The following is a 25,133-nucleotide window of genomic DNA, read 5'->3' as shown; positions in this document are numbered from 1 at the left end:
AGGATAAAGACAACTTTATAAATAATAAAATCAACGTTTATTGGTTGCGCACACAGATGTTATCGCAGGTGCAGCGAAATGGTTGTGTTTCTTTCTCCAACAGTGCAGTAATACCTAGCAATATAAAAAAAGAAACAATACAAACATAATCCATAAAAATGTATTAATTTGTTCTGATATTCAGAAATATCAGAACGAGCAATATCAGAGACAGGAATATAAATATATACATATACACACACACATACAATGGGGAGAACAAGTATTTGATTGTTAAGTAATTAATTTGATTAATTTTTTTGATACATCAGAAAAGCAGAACTTAATATTTGGTACAGAAAACTTTGTTTGCAATTACAGAGATCATACGTTTCCTGTAGTTCTTGACCAGGTTTGCACACACTGCAGCAGGGATTTTGGCCCACTCCTCCATACAGACCTTCTCCAGATCCTTCAGGTTTCGGGGCTGTCGCTGGGCAATACGGACTTTCAGCTCCCTCCAAAGATGTTCTATTGGGTTCAGGCCAGTTGCCCTGGCTGTGTGTTTTGGGTTGTTGTCATGCTGGAAGACCCAGGCACGACCCATCTTCAAAGATCTCGCGATACATGGCCCCATCCATCCTCCCCTCAATACGGTGCAGTCGTCCTGTCCCCTTTGCAGAAAAGCATCCCTAAAGAATGATGTTTCCACCTCCATGCTTCACGGTTGGGATGGTGTTCTTGGGGTTGTACTCATCCTTCTTCTTCCTCCAAACATGGCGAGTGGAGTTTAGACCAAAAAGCTATATTTTTGTCTCATCAGACCACATGACCTTCTTCCATTCCAACTTCAGACGGGCCTGGACATGCGCTGGCTTGAGCAGAGGGACCTTGCGTGCGCTGCAGGATTTTAATCCATGACGGCGTAGTGTGTTACTAATGGTTTTCTTTGAGACTGTGGTCCCAGCTCTCTTCAGGTCATTGACCAGGTCCTGCCGTGTAGTTCTGGGCTGATCCCTTACCTTCCTCATGATCATTGATACCCCACGAGGTGAGATCTTGCATGGAGCCCCAGAAAGAGGATTATTGACCATCATCTTGAACTTCTTCCATTTTCTAATAATTGCCCCAACAATTGTTGCCTTCTCACCAAGCTGCTTGCCTATTGTCCTGTAGCCCATCCCAGCCTTGTGCAGGTCTACAATTTTATCCTTGATGTCCTTACACAGCTCTCTGTTCTTGGCCATTGTGGAGAGATTGGAGTCTGTTTGATTGAGTGTTTGGACAGGTGTCTTTTATACAGGTAATGAGTGGAGAACAGGAGGGCTTCTTAAAAGAAAAACGAACAGATCTGTGAGAGCCGGAATTTTTATTGGTTGGTAGGTGATCAAATACTTATGTCATGCAATAAAGTGCAAATTAATTACTTAAAAATCATACACTGTGATTTTTTGGATTTTTGTTTTAGATTCCATCTCTCACAGTTGAAGTGTACCTATGACAAAAAATTACAGACCTCTACATGCTTTGTAAGCAGGAAAACCAACATACAAATTACTTGTAAATTATGCAGACAATTACATTTTTGGAAGCAACATCCACCCCCTGAAAAAAAAATACAAATACAATAAAGATAATTGTAAAAATATTTAAGAGCTCCGACTGGGAAAAATCGGTTTGAACTGTCATCCAACTCGGAAATACAAGTCAGAAATTCTGACATCATCCTGCCTAGAGATCCGTCTTCTCCGATCTGAAGAACACTGACGTCACGATAATTCTCAGTCTGATCTCGTTTTTTCCGAGTTCCCAGTTGTCTTGAACACCCCAGTACACAGGAAGAAGCAATAGAGCCCCACAATGGAGGTGTCATAATACCCATAAAACCTAGCTGTCAAACAGGGAAATCGTTCCAATTAGTCTTACCATAGGGAATTTTTGAAACACTTAAAATAAGGGCTGTGTTTTGTGTAGGTTTACCCTGGCATGACGTTTTGATACCATGTAAATCTCTCTCTGACAAGGTGACTTATTATATAGTCTGCTCTATTTACTCTCAGATTCTAAAATTGTAATTAGCATCAAAGTAGACATCATGCAAGATTACAAATCCTGCACCTCATCTCGAGCTGAAACTTTTGAAAACAGGTATTGTGTCAACTGTGTGAACTTGCACAAGACCGTAAACAGCATTGTCAATTGAAAGACATTTTTCCAATTTATTAATTACAAAATGTAGCTAACAATTATTAATCCAGAGATTCACACCTTTGCCTCGATTTGGCAGTCTTGTCCAGTTCATCATAGCATTTGTAGTTTTTTATGATAGCAACAGTATTTCATTTTTGGGGGTAAATATAGGCAAATATGTTGATAAGTAACCTTATCCTAGCGAGATTCACATGGTTATCAAAATGTCACGCAAGCCTCTGTCTGGACAATTGTTCCTTTATGATCTAGTCAGGTCATTACAGTATATACGAAACATAACTCTTATTTGAAGGGTTTCTAAGCCCCCTATGGGGAAAACGATTATGGTGGAAAAACAATTGGAACCATTTCATTGTTTGACCGCTAGGTTTTATAGATCTCACCGGGATCCTTATGATTGTAATGTACATTTGTTAACTGGCATGGTTAATGTTAGGGTTTAGGGCATGGACGTCCAAAGGTTCCTAAATAGCACAACGTTAACGTGATGGAGCTTGGGTGATGCTCCAAAGAAATCCCCGTCTTGATTGGCGAATCGGATAGAACGTCAAGAAAATTAAGAACGCAACATATGTTACGATTTTTGGATTGGACCAAAGCTTTTCAAAACTCTATTCTCATTGGTTTATAATGTTTTAGCCTCTTTGTCCCTCCCCAAAATCCAGCGGTGTGTCATGGATATTTTGTTAGCGGGTAGTGAGGACCAGAATCGGGCAACGATTGACCCTGTTTAACTTAACCGGCTGTACATCGGGGCTGGGGGGGTCGCCCTGACGAGTTCTAAACGTGTAGATCGCCTCATATTTTTCCACTTGATCGACTGGTCTTCCAATGTCGGATTTCAAGCTTGGGATTGTTCGACTTGGCCGTGTGGCCGGGAAGGTGAGCTGGATCCGAGGGCTGCCATGTGCGACAAGAAGGGGAGGGGATCACAAAAAGCGGTTACAAAATGGCTCGTTGAGATAGGTGATGGCATCGAAAATATTTTAATTTTGAATGTCGGAAAAGAAGCAAACATAAGTTAGCTTTCTAGCTAACGTAGGTGGCCCAAATGTTTCGCTAAATTCGTATTCTCACGAAGCCGCCCAGCTCAAGCCAATTACTAATAGCTAGCTAGGTACAGTTCACCGACGTTCGTAGCTAGTTAATTTATCGAAGCAACGATGTCTTTGGTGAATGTTGAAAGTTAAAATATCATGTAATCTAAACGCACAATTTACCGGTAAAGCAATTGTAGTGTACGCTAGCTAACTGGTATAGATAGTTATGCTCTAGTCTTAATGAGGAAGCCATTGCATTGCCACGCTTTATCCAGGAACCCCTTGCAACGTGATTGAGCACCGGCATGTTTTAGCCAACAACGGTATTTTTTAAACTAGCTTATTTTTATCTTAACATTTGAAGGCTGATACAAGTGTCAATAATGACGCCACATAACATGCAACGTTACTAGGGCTAGCTAGCTAATGTTAGTGGGTTTTTTTTTTAACTAGCTAACGTTTTCTTTAGGCTAGCGACAGTAGCTACGTGATCTACTTTTACCTGACGAATTTGAACAGTGACTTGAATATTTAGGGGCCCTCTTGCTTTTAGCCATAGTTTTAAGACTGAGAGCAGTTGGTGAACATTGAAATGGGTGTGTCACTTATACATGAGAACCACTTGGACATATCACGTGTTATGGAGTGACCCCCCCAGGAAGATTAGTCAACACCACAATGCGGTGCTGTTGCCTGCCACTGCTATGCCTTCCCAAAATGCTTGTTTCATGATTGCTAATTTACTCAAAGCAAATCTAACTTGACTCGTGGTCTTAATTAGGGATGGGTCGACACTTAGAGAATGGTTACCTGAAGGAAAATGGGGAGGGGTCATTATTTAATTTGTTTTATTTAACTAGGCAAGTCAGTTAAGAACAGATTCTTATTTACAACTTTAACTGCCTTGATCAGGGGCAGAACGACAGATTTTATCTTGTCAGCTCAGGGATTTGATCCAGCAACCTTTTGGTTACTGGCCCAACACTCTTAACCACAAGGCTACCTGCCACCCCACCTTGCTTTTTAAATTTAAGGCAAAGGGAGGGTTTAGTATTTAAAAATAATAATATAGTCCAAGGGAGGGTCATGTAATTGATGAAATGTAGATATTTGTTTTATAATTAGTTGCTACATATTGATGTGTGCCCGATTGTGCCTCTCATACTCTGCTGGGCATGTATTATCCATATTCATTTTTTGTTGTAATTAACAGCCAATGTTAACTTTTTTATTTGTGGCTACGATAGTCCATTGCAAAACATTCTAGCAGTATTTCTGGTTGTCTTTTCAGCTCACGATCACCTACTTTTAATGTTTTCCCACAATCAAAGGACACCCGGGTTGAATTTTATCTTTTAGATTTAAGTACTTTTCATTTAGCTTTAAGGTTAACAATGTATGATTGAGATAGACAGAATATATATAATACCAGTCAAAAGTTTGGACACCTACTCATGCCAGGTGTTTGTTTTTTTTAGTTGCCATTTTTACATTGTAGAATAATAGTGAAGACATCAACACTGTGAAATAACACACGGAATCATGTAGTAACCAATAAAAAAAAATCTAAATATGTATATTTTAGATTTGAGATTCTAAGTAGCCTACCCATTGCCTTGATGACTGCTTTGCACACTCTTTGCATTCTCTCAACCAGCTTCATGAGGTAGTCAGTCACCTGGAATGCATTTCAATTAACAGGTGTGCCATGTTAAAAGTTAATATGTGGAATTTCTTTCCTTAATGTACTTGAGCCAATCAGTTGTGTTGTGACAAGGTAGGGGTGGTATACAGAAGATAGCCCTATTTGGTAAATGACCAAGTCCATATAGCAATATTCTAGCTCCAATAAGCAAAGAGAAAGGACAGTCAAACATCACTTTAAGACATGGTCAGTCAACCCAGAAAATTTCAAGAACTTTTAAAGTTTCTTCGAGTGCAGTCGCAAAAACCATCAAGGGCTATGATAACTGGCTCTCGTGAGGATCGCCACAGAAAAGGAAGGCCCAGAGTTACCTCTGCTGCAGAGGGATATGTTCATTAGTTACCAGCTTCAGAATTTGCAGCACAAATAAATGCTTCAATGTTCAAGTAATAGACACATCTCAACAATTGTTTAGAGGAGACTGTGTGAATCCGGCCTTCATGGACAAATTGCTGCAAATCACTACTAAAGGACCAATAAGAAGAAGAGACTTACTTGTGCCAAGAAACACGAGCAATGCACATTAGACCGTAGTCCAAAGGACAGATGTCAGAGTCCAAATGTTTGATTTTGGTTCCAAACGCCATGTCTTTGTGAGACGCAGAGTAGGTGAACAGATGATATCTGCATGTGGGGTTCCCACCGTGAAGCATGGAAGAGGAGGTGTGATTGTCTGGGGGTGCTTTGCTAATGACACTTGATGTGTTTAGAGTTCAAGGCACACTTAACCAGCATGGCTACCACAGCGTTCTACAGCAATACGCCATCCCATCTGGTTTGCGCTTAGTCCCACTATAATTTGTTTTTCAACAGGACAATGACCCAACACCTCCAGGCTGTGTAAGGTTGTTTTTTTACCAAGAAGGAGAGTGATGGAGTGCTGCATCAGATGACCTGGCCTCCACAATCACCCGACGTCAACCCAATTAAGATGGTTTGGGATGAGTTGGACCGCAGAGTGAAGGAAAAAGCAGCTAACAAGTGCTCACCTTCAAGACTGTTGGAAAATTATTCCAGGTGAAGCTGGTTGAGGGAATGTCAAGAGTGTGCAACACTATCATCAAAGCGTGTGCAACACTGTCATCAAGGCAAAGGGTGGCTGCAGCTTAACTAGGTCTTTCCTTTTACTACTTGGCCATACGGCTGGACATTAATCAAGATATGAGAAAACTAGAGCCTGCAGGTGTGTAGTGTTACGGACAGCCCTCTCCCCATCTTTACAACCATTGAATCTATATGTTTTGACCATGACAGTTTACAATCTAAGGTAACAGCAAGTCATTTAGTCTTCTCAACTTGTTGAACCATTCATTACCAGATTCAGCTGAGGTGTAGAATTTAGGGAATGATTTGTATCAAATACAATGCTCTTAGTTTTAGAGATGCTCAGGACCAGTTTATTATTGGCCGCCCATTCCAAAACAGACTGCAACTCTTTGAGGGTTTCGGTGACTTCATTAGCTGTGGTTGCTGATGCGTACATGGTTGAATCATCAGCATACATGGATACACATGCTTTGTCTAATGTCAGTGGCAGGTCATTGGTACAAATACGTAGTCCTATGGCATACCCTCTAAATTAGTCTGGGTTTGAACTTAACAGTAGTTTCAGAACAGCAGGCCTATAGGCTATTTAGTGTGGTCTAGTTCTAGGCTACGAAGTGCATGCTCGGAGAAGCACAGAGCAAAGTTCTATTTCTATGATAGCTGCTGGGATGGTGTAGGAATAAATAAATCAAGGCTGCATTACACATGCAATGGATGTTCCAACCTTGAGCCCCAGGCTGCTCTGCCCTTGCTGATAAACTTTTTGGGGTGCTGCCTAACCAATGGCAGTTCTGATTTGTATTTATTTATCAAGCCTAGTCTATAAAAAAATGCATCTTGCGCGTCAGACTACCTATAGCCTAAATTCTGTTCCGTTTGAGAAAGAGAGTGTGAAGATGAGGGCCGGAGGTAAACTTGGATTGATACTACTATAATTATTTCATTAAACAATATGTTTCTTGCCCATGATTTAGTTATCAGTTATTGACCTCCCAAGCCAGATTCAAGTAACTTGCATTGTGGTGAAGAAACTTGAAGCAGCAGCCCGGCACAATCAATAGGAAATGGGACAGCTCATGGTGCTGAAATTAGGCAAATTAGAGTAGGCATAATCCATTTCAACATCTTAATTAGACTTTACTAATAACGAGGGCTTTGTGTTGCTGCTTGTTTCTTTTTAAGAAATAAGAGTTTGTTCCATCTCCCGGTTTGACAAACAAAATTAGGCTATAGGCTGGTGGTTCCTTTTAACATGAGTTTTCAATATTCCCAGGTAAGAAGTTTTAGGTTGTAGATATTATAGGAATTATAGGACTATTTCTCTCTATACTATTTGTATTTCATTAACCTTTGACTATTGGATGTTCTTATAGGCACTTTAGTATTGCCAGTGTAACAGTATAGCTTCCGTCCCTCTTCTCGCTCCTACCTGGGCTCGAACCAGGAACACATCGACAACAGCCACCCTCGAAGCAGCATTACCCATGCAGAGCAAGGGGAACAACTACTCCAAGTCTGAGAGCAAGTGACGTTTGAAACTCTATTAGCTCGCACCCCGCTAACTAGCTAGCCATTTCACATCGGTTACACGAGCCTAATCTCAGGAGTTGATAGGCTTGAAGTCATAAACAGCGCAATGCTTGACGCACAACGAAGAGCTGCTGGCAAAACGCACAAAAGTGCTGTTTGAATGAATGCTTACGAGCCTGCTGCTGCCTACCACCGCTCAGTCAGACTGCTCTATCAAATTATAGACTTAGTTATAACACACAGAAATACGAGCCTTAGGTCATTATTATGGTAGAATCCAGAAACTATCATCTCAAACAAGACGTTTATTCTTTCAGTGAAATACGGAACCGTTACGTATTTTATCTAAGAGGTGGCATCCATTAGTCTAAATATTCCTGTTACATTGCACAACCTTCAATGTTATGTCATAATTAGGCTGCCCAAACTGTTGCATATACACTGACTCTACATGCCAAGAACGCAAGAGAAGTGACACAATTTCACCTGGTTAATATTGCCTGCTAACCTGGATTTCTTTTAGCTAAATATGCAGGTTTAAAAATATATATGGCTTTTTTTGGCCCTCCAATAATCGGTATCGATGTTGAAAAATCCTACTCGGTTGACCTCTACTCTCCAGACATGTTCGATCGGGTTCAAGTCCGAGCTCTGGCTGGGCCATTCAAGTACATTCAGAGACTTGTCCTGAAGCCACTCCTGCGTTGTCTTGGCTGTGTACTTAGGGTCGTTGTCCTGTTGGAAGGTGAACCTTTGCCCCAGTCTGAGATCCTGAGCTCCTTGGAACAGGTTTTCATCAAGGATTTCTCTGTACTTTGCGCTGTTCATCTTTGCCTCGATCATGACTAGTCTCCCAGTCCCTGCTGCTGAAAAACATCCCCACAGCATGATGCTGCCACCACCATGCTTCACCGTAGGGATGGTGCCAGGTTTCCTCCAGATGTGAGGCTTGGCATTAATCAGACCAAAGAATCTTGTTTCTCATGGTCTGAGAGTCCTTCAGGTTCCAAACTTCTTCCATTTAAGAATGATTGAGGCCGCTGTATTCTTGGGGACCTTCAATGCAGCAGACATTTTTTGGTTCCCTACCCAGATCTGTGCATTGACACAATCTTGACTTTGAGCTCTGACATGCACTGTCAACTGTGGGATCTTTTATAGACGGGTGTGTGCCTTTCCAAATCATGTCCAATCAATTGAATTAACCACAGGTGCACATCTCAAGGATGATCAATGGAAACAGGATGCACCTCGATTTTGATTCTCATAGCAAAGGATCTGTAGACTTATGTAAATAAGGTATTTCTGTTCTTGATTTGTAATAACTGCAAATATTTATAAAAACCCGTTTTCGCTTTCATTACGCTTCATTATGGGGTACTGTGAGTAGATTTGAGGAAAATAAATAATTTTTGAATAAGACTAACGTAACAAAATGTGGAAAAAGTTGAGGGGTCTATATACTTTCTGAATGCACTGTATAAAAGGCCATTTTTGTCTTGGCCCATCAAATATGCCAATTGATTCATGCAATGCTTTTACTATGAAGGATATCTTTCCACCCCTACTCTTGTCCACAGTGGTCTGGCCCGCAGCCCTGTGCACTATCAAAATTCCTACATTGGCATGTAATGGATACAGGATGAAGAACAGTTTATAAAACTGCGTATTTAAGGCTCTGGTCTGTCCAAGAAGTGATGTCAAATGTTTTCTACTATCCACTTTGTTTTAATTATTATTTTGGGTATAGGGTGGTGTTGCTTTTTTTTCATACCTTCAGGGAGGTTTTAGATAAAAGGGCCATCCATTTTCATTTCAGAGAAGTCCAATTTTCTCCAATTTAACCCTTATTATAAATAATGTTCACGCCCTCATACCGTCCACATGGTTCAGTGTCGTGTCACACCTCACTGTTGTGACCTTTACACTACACAATAATAGTGTTAACCCACATTCCAGGTGGCATTATCTGTCCTTTCTTTTGCAGACGAAGTACACACTGATTGATGAACAGGACATACCATTGGTGGAGAACTATGCCTTCGAGGTAAGAGGGTAGGGATTTACGAGGAGGGTGTGGTGAGGGTCAAAGCACATTCCCACACGAGACTGGCCCCAGTAAACAAAACAAGAACAACTGGACTTTTCTTGAGGAAATGGTCTTGGATATAAAAATGTCACACTATTATTTTTTCAGGCACGCATGGATGTCGATGCAGACGGCAATGGGGCAAAGATCTTTGCTTATGCCTTCGACATTGGCAAAGGGCGCTGGGCTGGCAGGCCACTGCACGAGCTGCTCTGGTGAGTTGATGTCCCACCCCTACATTCTGCTCCTGAATACATCATCGTAGTCTGTTGGTAAGGGCAGCTTTTTGCCTTTTATCAAACAAACTATCCATTGTTCATATTGTGTGTGACGCTGGCAGACTGGTTGTCAAAAGGAAATGTCAATGTTTCTCCAGGGAGAAGCACAGAGGAGGCATCGCTCCCAGCTTCCAAGTTGTCCACATCAACTCTGTCACAGTGGATAACCGTCTGGACAATCTGCGACTGGTCCCCCTGGGCTGGAGCCCCAAACCAGAGGAGATCTCCAGCAAGCAAAGGTATTACAGCTACCTTCTGCTCTCCTAGCATTCATCACTTCTCCACTACAATTACTAGAGCTACATTCTGCTTTCCTAGCATTCATCCCTTCACTACAATTACTAGAGCTACATTCTGCTCTCCTAGCATTCATCCCTTCTCCACTACAATTACTAGAGCTACATTCTGCTCTCCTAGCATTCATCCCTTCTCCACTACAATTACTAGAGCTACATTCTGCTCTCCTAGCATTCATCCCTTCTCCACTACAATTACTAGAGCTACATTCTGCTGTCCTAGCATTCATCCCTTCTCCACTACAGTTACTAGAGCTACATTCTGCACTCCTAGCATTCATCCCTTCTCCACTACAATTACTTGAGCTACATTCTGCTCTCCTAGCATTCACCACTTCTTTACTGAGGAAAATACATCTTTACTGAGGAAAGACAAGGATATTCAGACTTAGCTCAGTATGACTGGTGCGTTTAAATGTTTCAGTTGTCATGAAGGTATGTTATGGTCTTTATTTCTCCCCCTGTAGAGAGCAGTCTCTGTACTGGCTGGCCATCCAGCAGGTACCAGCTGACCCTGTAGAGGAGCAGTACCTGGAGCTCAGTCGTACCCGCTACTACAACGCTAACGGAGAGCTGGTGGAGGAGGAGGAGTGCTCCTGTACTTACTACGAGTGTCACTACCCACCCTGCTCGCTCATCGAGAGGAGAGTACGTACTGCTACCATCATATTCAGTTACCTTCAGTTATTTTCACACTCCATATACTTTCACTGTAGGCAAGGGAATATTGAAGTACATGGCTTTGAGGATTTCTGGGATCCCATTTACTTCCGAGGCTGACATAGATATTGTTGCTATTTTTAGGCATTTTAATATGTTAGTCTCAGAACAGTGTCACAACCCATACAGGTGTCTTTCCTCCGGTCTGATTTCTGTCTCCATCTGTCCACAGCTTAGAGAGTTCAACATCTGTGGTCGCTGTCAGGTGGCTCGCTACTGTGGCTCTCAATGCCAGCAAAGGGACTGGCCCGCCCACAAGAAGCAGTGCCGTGAGCGCAAAAGAGTCCTGGCCCTGGAGTCTGAACCAGAGCGATGATCTCTGGATCAACTACCAGGATAGGGGAATGGGGGGGAAGATTGGGAATGAAGTGCAAAGAAAAAAAATCTGCCAACAGAGAATTATGAGAGGACAATGTTGGTTGGTAGGGTTAAAAAAAAAAAAAAAAAAAAAAAATCTCCATAAACTTTCTTTACATGTCAATGGGGATGGTGGGGAAATGTATATATCATTTTTTTTTTTTCGGAGAGGGCGATCCTCCTCGAGCTCTACCTGCTGCTATGGATTTGTATGTTTGAGTAAGATGATGTCACACGGATAAATTGCTTCTTTTGGACAGCAATTGATTATCGACAGTTGTCGTCATCAGCTTTCTCCTTCGTGCCATCCACCAACCTGTAATGCCGTTTACAGGGATCTAGGGAGGACAGTACCTGCTGCTCATCTTGTACAATGGGACATGGACCTTTTCACTGTACTTCTTGGACCTCTGCTGCACACACTCAGTCATCTCCTTGTTATGCTCTTAAGACCAACATACAGCAGATAGATTTACTTTGCTGTTTCGCACTAGCAGTGTTGTGTGTGCTGCCATTTTGGACTGACGGACATGGATGAAGTGCTGAACATTGGGGGGGAAGGGTGTTTTTGTTCTGTGTGTGTATGTGTATATATATATATATAAGTGTCCCTCTTTGTTGGGAAGGGGTCATCAACTTTGGGCTTGATCAGGCATTGTTACTTTCCTGTGTTAAACATCCCTGAATGAATCTGCGATTGGTCGGTTGCCCTTCCAGATGCCCACACAAACAGTCCCTGTCACTAACGCTAACGTTCAAGGGATATCCTGGGAAAGACTTGGAAAACCCAGGTTGGCCGTTGGACAGGCTATGTCAGTTCGGGTCTTGGGATTGTATGAAATGGCCCGAATTCAATTCCATTGTTTTCTACACGTCAGTCATCAGAGACATTTTGTTCTATGCCCAATGATCACTCCCTAGGAGTGATGGATGAACACCTGCTCAAAGTTTGTCTTCCTGTTGTGTCTTAGGTGGCGATGAGGAATCCTGACACTCTCACAGATAATGCATGTAACAAGCAGACCGACATAATACATGCAGCACACGTTGATAGTTTATGTGGACTGGTTCATAACACTGTGCACTGAGTTGTTTTAACACACCCAACCGTTACCTTTGTCATAGAGATGGGGGGGAGTTTAGAGGAAGAGAGTGTTGACTGTTGGGTGTAAAAATTCTTCTTTTTTACAGAATGAAAGCATTAATCACATAAGAGTAAAAAGCTACAGTATATGAACAGGAGTACAGTTGGGGATAACTAGCTGTCTCTTTTCACTGTAAAATTATCAAATGAAATAAAATAACAAAATGTTTCCCATGGATGTATGACTGGTGGGAGTTTAAGGTGCCCTCATGGTATGTCACCTCAAAACTGTTTGTTGGATGTTCATTTAGATATGGAGGAAATGGTCTACTTTCACTTGGCCTGATACAATAACAGTGTGACACAGAAGCAATTTGAAGGTGCCGCATATGAGGGTTTGGCTCAGGAAATAATAGCCGGGAATTTATTGTGAAGCTTGTAAAATGAGATCTTTACTTCCATTGGCAGGTGTGTGAATAAACTAGAAGAAAAAGTCAAAGGGACAGCAGACGGGACATACAAATAAAGCAGCCTGGACATTTTAATGTGTGTCTAACCTTTACTCAACGTCACCATGGTGATCAGTGGGCTGCTCTGGTACTGTGCAGCTCTCTGGGACAAGAGATAGGAGCATAAGGACCTGTGACGTATATCCCCTCCCTCTCCTTCACATTCCCAAAGCGAACCCAGGCGAAGGAGTGACAAACCCTCACTATATTGAATTAGAGCCTATGTGAAATAGCGGCTTAAGGAAAAATTGCTAGAGAAACACTACGACTGCTACTAAAAAATGTCACAAAAGTCTATCTTAGTTGAGTTACAATTGGCCCAGAGGCTCAAATAGTGTTACCGGAGTGCTGAAGGATGGCTTGCTCTGCTGTGCCCAGTGGACTATGATTTACTTACTGGACAGCTTATATGGATGTATAAAGTCTGTACCCGAACCACGACTTTTTGAAAACTCACTTTGCACCAACCCGGTGAGTATTTCAAGCTTATATGTTCATATAATTACATTTGTATTATTATAACGGCAGACGGCGTTGGAGAGCTGCGCAGGCAATCATAACCAAATCCTAACTTTGGGGACTTTTATTCCCAAAAGGCACTGAAATCCTGAAATAAAACCACTCCTGACAATTGATGGCTTGTCCTTGCCAATGTCACTCGGAGAGATCACTGTCCATGCTCCTGTGTCCGGAGCCCACTCATGTGAAGGCTGCGTTGGAAGTTCTGAGTAGGTCTGCTCAGGAGAGCAGAAAGCAGCTGGTGGTGGAGATACTGAAGGATCCTAAGAGAGAGCGCTACATCAGGACACTAGAATATTTACTCAGCTCCACAGACTCATGGTGAGTGCAGATTGATACTACTTTACAGTTTTTACACGTTACTGTTTTGCCCTGTTTACGCCTGAGCTCTCAAACAACCCAACACGTACTCTGTTCCTAATGGTGTGTCATGCAAACATGCCTTGTGAGCAAGGTTGCATTATGGTATTTGTTTGTGTACCTATACAGTACAATGTTTTATTTTACTGTAATAAAGAAGTAATTAGTCCCTGCACATCAATGTTTGTGCTGCTAAGGCAAAATGCACATCTTTCCTCTAAGTAAGCGTTTGTCTATCCTCTCCTGTGTAGTGAGAGGAAAAGTCTTCCCTGCCTTGTACGGGCCTCGCTTTGCGTTGCCATAACAACAAGGTCCCCACCCTGAACTCCAATAAGTGATATGGAGGCTGGCTGCCCTTGAATATGCCTGAGTTTGTGACTACTGAATGTGACTACTAAAGAAAATCATGTTTACTGCTGTTTGTAATTTACACAACCATGGTTCCAAGACGCATATACGTAAATCTCTAAACGCATATTAATATCAACCTTTACACTGACTGGTGGTTAATGTTTTTCCCGTTGCTCATTCAGGCTTTGCAGTACCGCAGCCCATCTTCTTGGAGTCCTGGTGGAGAGAGAGGAGGTTGTGCAGCAGCTCAAGGCCAAGGCTCCAAAGGGCAGAAACAGCCTTGTTGGGACTCTAGGGCAGCTCCTAACCAGACATGATCCAGACATTGTGATGAATGCTGCTGGTGCTTTAGCCTCTTTGGTAATAGAGTGTGTGTGTGTCTGTGTGTAAAAGAGAGTGTGTGGGGCAGCCTTACCAGTGACCCTCTCTGTCTTGAATCATCCCTCTCTCTCAGGTTGAGAGCTCGGCTGGACGTGGGTGGCTACAGAGAGACCAGGCTGTGTTTGGTCAGCTCTTGACCAGCCTGTTGACCCTGCTGGACCACGGACCGGAGAGCATGGTGAACTCTGCTGCCCTGATCCTGGCCAGGCTGTCCCTGTGTGATGTGGCCTGCCAAGGCCTGTTACGCCACCACTCAGCCCCTAGCACCTTGGGCTGCCTGGTACAATGCCTGGCACACAGCCATACAGGTCAGAGCTAAGGACGCAGGAGGGATGAGGTCTTGTGTGGCAAAACATAGTGCTGCCAATGCTCTGCACTATTGAACCCAAAATACCAGTAGGAATGTTTTTTTTGCTTCGCTAGTCTGGATGTTTCGTCAAATGTTGACAGTGACAGGTTTTCTTGTTTAACAGATAAATATTTAGCTGCATGCTTCTAATGGCTGTTTTTCACTTGTAATAGACACGGCTATGAATGCAGCCTTTGCTTTGGGTCGTCTGTGTGGAAGTGAAAGAGGCAGGAGTCTCATTCTGACATTTGCGCCAGAGTACCAACTGGTAAGACACTGTACACATCTGTTGAGGAGAACAGTAGATGGTGGAATAAATAGTAGATTCTGAATCCACACCAAGTTCTGTCATTCAAAAGGGCCTTGTACTTTTCATCTCTCCAGGTTCACAGTCTGCAAGCTCTCATGAGTGAGGTGGCTGGGCCAGAGGCAGGACAGACAGCCTGTTTTGCATTGAGTTGCCTAGTAACAGAAGAAGATGGACACGCTCTGGTGCTGGGTAGCCCATCCCTTCCCAGCCTTCTTGATGCTCTTCTCTACCTCTTACAAACAGAAGACCAGGACAGTGCCTGGTTTGCTGCCATGTACGTATGTCACTCAATCCTCCACCTTACACCCTAGGGCTTACCTCCTTCCATGATCAAGAAGCATTAATAGTCTCACTGTCACTGTACTACTAGAGAACATGGAAAATATTTCACAATCTATCATAGTGAAGTCAGGTTAGGTAGCTAGCTGAAGCACACCGCCTCACCCTGCCGTCCCTTTCTCGGTCTCACAGGGCAGTGAAAGTGTTCGTGTCACGACCGGCAGGAGTGTTACACGTGCGAGAGCACAGGTCTCTGAGGGAGCGACTGAAGGTTGTCTTATTACAGTACTCTCTGGAGCATTTCTGTTGAACCAGTTTATGCTAATGTGCCTGGAATGCAGTGTTTGCTTGGTTGGTCAGTTATTACATAGCCTATAGATATTTTTTCCAGTATCAATAGGATGTCTATTACTACATCAATCATATTACTATATCAACATTTTATTATATATATTATAATATCCATTAACAGTTATCAATTGAACATTTAATTGTCTTACTTGCATTCATTACATTGTCTCAATCCCTTTCTGACTCTCTCCTCCAGTCTCTCTCCAGCTCTCCCTCCATTGGCAAGGATCTCAGGGAGGAAGTGACCTCATGTCTTAGGAAGCTGGAGCCACTTGTTAAGCCATTGCCCCCGACAACTAGGCGCCTCCCATCTGGGGCCTGCACTGTGTCATGGGAGAAGTGTTTCCCTGAGAGTGGCCTAGAGGTCACTTACAGGTCAGCTGGATGCAGGAATGTTAAGGAGTGTTATTATAGGGACCTTTTCACCAAATACACCCTCTCGCAATATTCTTAGAGGAAACCAGAAAATATCAAAGTGTGCTAACAAACAACCAGTTTTACATTGTGGCATACTGGCATTTAACATAGAATTGCAGAAACAACAAACCAATACTGAAATGTATCTTTAGCAATAAGCTGATATGTGGTCTCTTACTGTCCTCAGCCTTCTGGACAGAGAGATAGTTCTGTATCGTGGAACCCAATGTCACGTGACTTTACCGGTATCAGTCCTCAAACCTGGACATGAGTTCTCACTCCGACTGATCCACTCTTCCGCTGATGGAGACACCAGCCCCTGCAGCGAGCCTGTGCTATTGGTCATAGAATCAGAGGAGACGGGGACAAGGCCTGGTCCTCCACAGAAGCTGCGCGTGATTGGATGCACAGCCTCTCATGTGCGACTGAGTTGGGTTGCGCCGGCGGGTGAGCTGAAGCCCCAGGTGTATCAGCTGTATCGTGGGGAAACACTACTAGATACCACAACAGAGCTGAGGTAAATTATGCTGTAACAATCAATGTCCTTTTTTAAACAGCTCCTTTTGAGAAAAGAGTTATCATCATCCTCCACACAAAAGCCTGGAATATTAACCATAACACCAAACACTATATGATGTTATTTGCCAGGGCTGTAGTGGGTGGTCTGTCCCCGGGAACCCTTTTCCAGCTTGGTGTGTGCGCAGTGGGGCCAGGGGAAGAGGTGGGCCCCTGTGCGGAGGTGGAGGTCCGTACAGCCAAGGACCAGGACCACGCACCCAGCGGCCTGACCATGGTGGTGCTGGGCAGGCATGAGCTGCAGATCATGTGGGGGGCTCCCCTGGTGCCCCTGGGTCGCCTGTTCAACTATGAGCTGAGGCTGAACGATTGCGTGGCTTACTTGGGCACGGCGCGTGCTCACACTGCCCGCCGTCTGGCCGCCAACACGGCCTACACCTGTACTGTAACGGCCATCACCACCAGAGGGCGCTCTCAGAGCCGGTCCGTCACTAAGAGGACCGCTCGCGACGAGTACCCGTACACACAGAGGTGAGAAGAGGAGAGACAATCAGATTATATCTCTAACATGTAGCTTGTGTGACTGAATCTATCCATTGACAGGGTGGACTTTAAGAGTGTTCGTTCTCAAGTGATGCTCTTTCCCATGTGTGGGGGCCGTATCACAAGCCACAGTTTTGTTATATTCTGTCCGTCTGGCTGCCTATCAGGTGTCTGTACTCCTCCAGCCGTCAGCCTCCTCCTAAGACTCCTTCTTCATCACCTCCATCAGTCACAGAGGCAACAGAGGTCAGACGAAAGGTCACAGAGATCGTGGAAAAGGCCAAGAAACCCCACTCTGCACACGACCATCTGACCAAGGTCCATCTGTCCAGCAGGCAATACAGAGGGACTGATCACGACAGAGAGAGACACAGGTTACCCTCATCTGAAACGAAGCTTTGTCATGTGAGAGATCATCTTGACGTGTAGATTTGTTGTGTGATTTTATGTCCTTTTCTTTTCCTTCCTCCAGGCAACCTTTGGTCTTCACTTCATCTGCTGGCTGTGAAAGCAGCAAAATGGAATCATCTGAGGTAGGCCTACCTACACTTTGGTATCTTAGACAGTGCAGTAACAAAGCAATTTTGAGGGGAATCCAAGCGCTAATGATTTCTCCTGTTTTACTGAATTTCTTTGTTCTAGATGATGACCATGGGGCTGGTGAATGGATATGATGCAAAGGCCTTATGGAGGAGAGCCAAAGAGAGGGCAGGAGTATCTGTCTTCCCTGCTGGGCTTCCAGTCCGGCCCCTGCTCCATCTCCAGGCTAAGACTGAGGAAAACCTGCTTGAGAGGCAGTCCCACCGTGGCCTGGACCAGCATTTAGACCCTTCATGCCTCAGGGCCCAAATAAGCCCATGTAGGTAGTCTGACTAGGCATCCTGGTTGTCTCCCACAATTTTCTAATGTTCCGGCTTAACGCGTTTGTATGTAATAGAACGTCAGTTTGGCATAGAGGAGCTACGTCACTGCCTATGCCACTACCTTATCCGCTTGAATAAAATAGAAAATAGTAGCTAGCAAGATGGAGATCACAGACATTATTTTGAATGAGTTAATTTTGCAAGTGGCTAATTTGCAAAACCACTGCAAAGGTTTGGCCTGCAAACTTTGTTTACAAATTGTGACGTTCTGGCATGTTTTCCTCGTGATTTGTTGGTAGAGTTGTCTGTCTGAAGAGGGCCCTCCTCGGATTAAAAAAAACAAACCTTTATTGAAGTTGCCAAAAGAGTAATTGAAAACAGAACCTAGTCACTGCTGTTTCCTAGGGTCGAGACTACCAGGTAGGTTATATTTGTGTGTCAAATAGATAGAGGCTTCACTGGTCATGGGTAATGGTGCACCTATTGTATAACCCCAGGGATGCTTCTCCAGTGGAGTGCTCTCAGAAGAGGACCTAGAGACAGAGGAAAACTCACCTGTATCCCCCATCATATAGGTGAATATGTTACATGTTTATCAATAACACAAATGCACTATTTCTGTCATACATCTGTTTCTGTCTATGTCTGTGCTTGTGTTTATGTCTGTTTGTGGTGGTACATACAACAGATGCAGTGAAGTTAGTCAATCCCATTCCTCCCTCCTACCCACAACTGGACTGGACAGGAAACTATAAAGACAAGCTGCTGAGAGACCGGTAGGGTTCCTGTTGACTTTTTATCTGGAACTTGAACGCTCTGCTGTCTTTTAATATTGTGTTCTGCCTTAACATCCCTTCCTGTAACCCTAACCCTCTGTCTGTGTACATCTCTGTCCTAGGACAAGGCTTTTGACAGGACCAAGAGTGCAGAGCGAAATCCGAGGAAGACATCCCCTAACAACAAACTGGACCAAGCTAAGCTGATAATGATCCGTAGAGGAAAGCATGGGTTTACACGGAAAAATCTAAAACGATGCCCATGTTTGATGCCCATATTAAAAGAGTGAATCTCAAGTCATAGATCCTCATTTTTGCATCAATCATATGGTTAAAGAAGTATTACTCAGCAGAAAATAAACTATCCCACCAAACAAAATATTTTTCTGTCCCCAAAATAGAATACAGTAATGTATCTCTCTCTTTACTCCTTCAACCTTTATGCAACATATTGGTGGCCGCTCCAGCTCAGCTCAGAAGACACACATTCTGTTTTGAAATGTAAAACTGGAAGATGAAATGTATTTTTTTCTGACATTATTGTCAGATTATCCAGCTTCGTCATTATTTTACTAGTGTAGTTGTGCCTGTGTTGTGAACAGAGACATTTTTAGAGGACATATTCAACATCAAGCAATCATCTCAAATTGGGTTGCACATTTTGGGGAATATACAGAGGTGGAAACTTTCCGTGGGAATTAACGGGAATATATGGGATTGAACTGAAATATATGGAAATGAATATTAATACCATTTAAATGTAGATGTTTTTTGCATTGGATATATTTACCATATCATATGGAGACAGAAACATAAACCTTTTACCTTACCATCAGTAGACATAATTGCAAATTATTAAATCCTTCCAATAGAAATAAAAAAATATTTAATTATGAATTAAATGAGTTGACTCTTCACATGGGAAGATTTCACTGAACAACAAAAGAAAGGGAATATTGATTGATCCCCAATGATCCATCGCATCTCCCAAAAACATTTTCAACATATCTGTAAAATGATAGTCTAGAAACTAAAGCTTTGGTTGTCTTCCACTCAGGACGATGGAAGCAACAAGGGAAAGAGCCTCAGATCCACAAAGTCCCTTCCACCAGGTGGCCGATTGAGATATGTTGGCACAACTGCCATATTGCATCTCCATCCCAAAGCCCTTGCTTGGAAGTGTCCTTCGCCAGACTGCCAAGAACCTTGCCCTCATCCAGGCCAAGGTGGCGAGACATGGTAGTGATGACACCATAGGCCTTGTTGATCTCTGCACCAGACATGATGCTCTTGCCAGCATACTTGGGGTTCAACATGTACGCTGCGGTGTGTATGGGCTTCAGGCAGAAGTCTTCATGCTTTTTGATGTATTTCAGCACTGCAGTTTCCCTGCAGACTCCTTCCCCTCCAGGAGACTGTCAAACATGATGACAACATCACCCCAATGGGTGTTGCTGGGAAGCTTCAATGTGTTGCTCTTATTCTTCTCACTTTGCTTGGTGAGGTAGATTGCTGCTATAACTTGATGACCCTTCACATACCTAACTATTTCCTTGGCTCTCTTGTAGAGTGTATCCATTGTTTTCAGTGCCTCGATGTCCTTGAGGAGCAGATTCAATGCATGAGCAGCACAGCCAATGGGTGTGATGTGAGGGTAGGACTCCACTTAAGACCAAGCAGCCTTCATGTTTGCAGCATTGTCTGTCACCAGTGCAAATACCTTCTGTGGTCCAAGGTCATTGGTGACAGCCTTCAGCTCATCTGCAACGTAAGACGGGTGTGTCTGTTGTCCCTTGTGTCTGTGCTCTTGTAGAATACTGGTTGAGGGGTGGAGATGATGTAGTTAATTATTCCTTGCCCACGAACATTCGACCACCCATCAGAGATGATTGCAAAACTTTTTGCTTTCTCTATGATTTGCTTGATCTTCACTTGAACTCTGTTGAACTCTGCATCCAGGAAATGAGAAAAGTAAGCATGTCTGGTTGGAGGGGTGTATGCTGGGCAAAGAATATTCAGAAATCTCTTCCAATACACATTGCCTGTGAGCATCAGAGGTGAGCCAGTTGCATACACTGCTCGAGCAAGACATTCATCAGTATTTCTCTGACTACGTTCCTCCATTGAGTAAAAAAAAACGTTGAATTCCAGGAGGACCATGAGCTGTTGCTATCGATAAGGTGTCTGATTCATCATTTCCACCTCGAATAGAAGTAGAGGGACTTTTGTCAGATGTTGCTTGTTGTAAGCGCTGAGCAAACGTTATGCACTTGGCCAGCTGATTCTGCATCTTTGTTGCATTCCTCACATATGATTTGGCACAGTATTTGCAAATGTACACAGCTTTTCCTTCTACATTAGCTACAGTGAAATGTCTCCACACATCAGATAGTGTTCGTGGCATTTTCCTGTAAATATTCTTTTTTTTTTATAAAAAAAAAACCTCAAATACAGTTCCATGTACAGATAAATAGTTAAGCAGTTAGATTAAGATAAATGTTTTAAAATGAAACATGTATGGAAACAGCCGGCTCAAGCAAGCTAAAACCCAGATGGTAGCAAAAACAAACTTGCAGAAATTGTTAACAAGTTACAAATTATTTAAACACACTTTGCTGTTTAGTATTGTAATCAAAACTTTCCAGAAAGCATGTAGTCCTTGGCTCAGACAGTGTAGTAGTGTGGACTCAATAGCATCTCATTAGTGTGCAAGATCTTGAGAATCAGCTGTACATTTGATGGAAGAGTGCACTGCACATGTGATAGAAGAATGCACTGTGAAAGCAGAGGGTTGCAATTCCATTGAATTGGCGATACTTTAACCAAAATATGCCACAAGACCTAGAATTGCCTTATTTGCATCCCACAAAAAAAGGTTAACTGTTATAAGCTAACTTTTTTGATAAATTTAAGCAAAATTCCCCAAATTGTTTTGAATTAATCATCACTTTAGAGAACGTTATCCATTCCGTTGTGTTAGGTTTTGAAACAACATCCACAACGGCCATGTTTTACCCTGTTTCAACCTGCTTTTGAACAAATTTCTTCAAATTGATCATCACAGTGAGGTGAGTTTTAAAAGCATGATACTGTTTTGATAAGTGGCTGTTAGGGTACTACCTACGCATGTCCTGAGTGCATAGAGGAGATTACCACGATAGTCACATGGCATTTTACTGCCATTGCAGCGGTAATATGGTCACCGCTACAGCCCTAGCTGCTATTCTATTCTATGTGGACTCCACCGGAATTCTTGGTGTGCACAATACTGTACCTGATGAAGAGGGATAACATACGGCCAGGGGTTTATTCAGCTCTCTGACATCTCTCGGTGTCAGTCTGTGCTGTCTGTGTTGCAGTATCAGAGCCTGCAGCTGAGGAACCAGCTGGGCCAAAGAAGACCCCATATGGAGATGTGATGGAATGACCACAAGACATACTCATGTACAGGCAACCCCAGCTCTCGGCTTCACATCACACCAGGTCAATCCCATCAACGAGCACATTTATTTATTATGGTTTGACTGTGTCACCACCAATGGACGATGTTCTGCCATGTTGGACTTCTTTTCACGCAACTTAATTGAACCCTCTTTTTGGAGCAGGGTTTAGTTAGGACCGGGACAATATCTTCAATAAAATCTTGATATTTTTTTCCATGGCCAAAATAAAATCACGAAGCAGACCTAATTCTTTGTTCCTTTAAAAACCTGCTGTATGTAAATAATTGTGTGCTATAGCTTGGAAAATAAACGTGACTGGATGACAACATCATGTTTGTTTTCAACATTAGGGCTGTTTTCCTAAAGAAGTTAAATCTGCTTCATGTTTTGTTTCCTTGCCATGATACTAATGAGTATGGTGAAACTGGTATCCTCCCGGCCCTAGTTTCAGTTGATCATTGTATTTCTTCAGATTTGGCCACCTTGTGTCCAGATGTGTACCGTATAGCCTACTGTAGGGGTATTCAACTCTTACCCTATGAGGTCTGGAGCCTATTGGTTTCTGTTCTACCTGATACTTAATTGCACCCACCTGGTGTCCAAGGTCTAAAACAGTGATTAGAGGGGAACGATTAAAAAAAGCAGTGGAACTGGCTTCAAGGTCCGGAGTTGAGTTTAAGGGGCCTAGTGCATATGTAATATATGGAAAAGGTAGGGGGAAACATTGTTATTCTCTGTAACAGAGTGGTCCTTGGGATGCAAGTGAAACTTGAGTCTTGAGGTTGAATAAACAATGTCCATTTGATCACATCCTGAAAATACTAGGTTTATTGCAATTAGAAGTCATGGCCATCATCATCAAGCTTTTATCTCCTCAAAGATAATCCACTGTTGACACATGGAAGTAAGGGTGAGATTTCCAGACAGATATGCTGTGGGATTTGGAACCGGATATGAGGGCTGATGATGATGCTGCATTTTGACAGAGTTCCACAAATCATTTTTTTTTTTGGGGGGGGGGGGGGGGCAAATTTGAAGCTCATGATCATGTATTATTCTTTATGTATGGGTTGGCATGTTGTATGGTGAAACATACCTGTAGTTTCATAATTTGCCACTAGTGGTCAGTATTGATTATTGAGGTTTTGTATAACCGCTGAGCCTGTAACACAGTTTGGGACAGGTTATGGTCACAGAATAACATACGGTACATACCGTATATCACTAGATATAAAAGGCATGGGGGGGGTGTTCAAATTTGAAGCTCATGATCATGTATTATTCTTTATGTATGGGTTGGCATGTTGTATGGTGAAACATACCTGTAGTTTCATAATTTGCCACTAGTGGTCAGTATCGATTATTGAGGTTTTGTATAACCGCTGAGCCTGTAACACAGTTTGGGACAGGTTATGGTCACAGAATAACATACGGTACATACCGTATATCACTAGATATAAAGGGCATGGGGGGGGGTGTTCAAATTTGAAGCTCATGATCATGTATTATTCTTTATGTATGGGTTGGCATGTTGTATGGTGAAACAAACCTGTAGTTTCATAATTTGCCACTAGTGGTCAGTATCGATTATTGAGGTTTTGTATAACCGCTGAGCCTGTAACACAGTTTGGGACAGGTTATGGTCACAGAATAACATACGGTACATACCGTATATCACTAGATATAAAGGGCATGGGGGGGGGGGTGTTCAAATTTGAAGCTCATGATCATGTATTATTCTTTATGTATGGGTTGGCATGTTGTATGGTGAAACAAACCTGTAGTTTCATAATTTGCCACTAGTGGTCAGTATCGATTATTGAGGTTTTGTATAACCGCTGAGCCTGTAACACAGTTTGGGACAGGTTATAGTCACAGAATAACATACGGTACATACCGTATATCACTAGATATAAAGGGCATGAGGATGCCTTACTTACATGATGCTTTACTGTTTGACAAAAGGTCTGACAGAATTCCATTGTAAGGACTGTACTGTCTGCATTCATTAACTTGGTGAGCAGCTCCCTTAAGAGTTGACCAACCCTTTCTGTTCTTAAGAAATGTGCCATGTGATGCATTAAAACATATGTCAAGGGAAGACGCTGCCCTAATAACTTGAGATCTTGTGTTATCATTAAGTGATCGCAGGTATCAAAGCAATGTGTATTTTCACTTTCACATTTGTGAGTACTTTGCATGATATGCTGAATTCTGTTAATTTAAAAGTCAACGGAAGTTCCACTGATTTAGAAGACAGCAATGATGACTGGAGGGAAAGAAGGGAATAAAATTTTATAGTAAACTGAAAGTAAAACAATAACTAAACATGAACAAAAACAATTTAGTACTCTGAAATAAAATAATTAAGCCCATATGGATAAGCTAAAACTATACTGAAACTATTTTGCCTGGCTACCCAAACTCCTTGCTCCGGCCAAACGCTACGCACACAGACGTCAGTTTCTTCAATGAGTCTGGATCTGAGTACTTCCCCGACGAGTTCTAGAACGTTAACACATTCTAACCGTTCTGATTGGTCCCAGAAACCGATGGGTTGGGCCAGAACCAGAACACACATGGGTAAAGCAGAGTTTTGAAAATTCATCACTGGCTTTGATACTCTGATTGGTTAGAAATCATCCAATCACTGATTACTTTGTTTCGTATGACACCCCTCATTTTGACATCACCACAAATGACTTCAACGAGGGCAGTCTCAGACTGAAGTCTGTAGCGAATATAGAGGCCTCCCGAGGGGCGCAGTGGTCTAAGGCACTGCATCGCAGTGCTAGCTGTGCCACTAGAGATTCTGGGGCCAAGTCCAGTC

The 25,133-nt window shown here is 42.8% G+C and overlaps 2 protein-coding genes across 2 annotated transcripts; both read left to right on the top strand.

Moving 5' to 3' along the window:
• Nucleotides 1-2,850: 2,850 nt before the first annotated feature.
• Nucleotides 2,851-12,565, top strand: LOC135544482 (zinc finger MYND domain-containing protein 19-like). The gene is made up of 6 exons (XM_064972129.1): nucleotides 2,851-3,072; nucleotides 9,500-9,559; nucleotides 9,710-9,816; nucleotides 9,978-10,118; nucleotides 10,643-10,823; nucleotides 11,068-12,565. Exons 1-6 carry the CDS (start codon nucleotides 3,022-3,024, stop codon nucleotides 11,209-11,211), a joined length of 684 nt encoding a protein of 227 aa, XP_064828201.1. The 5' UTR covers nucleotides 2,851-3,021; the 3' UTR covers nucleotides 11,212-12,565.
• A 105-nt stretch (nucleotides 12,566-12,670) lies between these two features.
• LOC135543795 (uncharacterized) lies at nucleotides 12,671-19,726 on the top strand. The gene is made up of 16 exons (XM_064971133.1): nucleotides 12,671-13,316; nucleotides 13,442-13,685; nucleotides 14,258-14,435; nucleotides 14,530-14,764; nucleotides 14,979-15,073; nucleotides 15,190-15,389; nucleotides 15,587-15,665; nucleotides 15,942-16,120; nucleotides 16,350-16,679; nucleotides 16,811-17,209; nucleotides 17,389-17,595; nucleotides 17,694-17,754; nucleotides 17,864-18,080; nucleotides 18,582-18,659; nucleotides 18,773-18,860; nucleotides 18,983-19,726. The coding sequence occupies exons 2-16, from the start codon at nucleotides 13,480-13,482 to the stop codon at nucleotides 19,065-19,067; spliced, it is 2,637 nt and encodes an 878-aa protein (XP_064827205.1). The 5' UTR covers nucleotides 12,671-13,316; nucleotides 13,442-13,479; the 3' UTR covers nucleotides 19,068-19,726.
• The last annotated feature ends 5,407 nt before the right edge of the window (nucleotides 19,727-25,133 follow it).

Source organism: Oncorhynchus masou, chromosome 8, assembly GCF_036934945.1.
Source record: "Oncorhynchus masou masou isolate Uvic2021 chromosome 8, UVic_Omas_1.1, whole genome shotgun sequence".
Classification (NCBI taxonomy): Eukaryota; Metazoa; Chordata; class Actinopteri; order Salmoniformes; family Salmonidae; genus Oncorhynchus; species Oncorhynchus masou.
The sequence above is the reverse complement of the archived record's forward strand: the minus strand, read 5'-3'. Positions and strand labels throughout refer to the sequence as shown.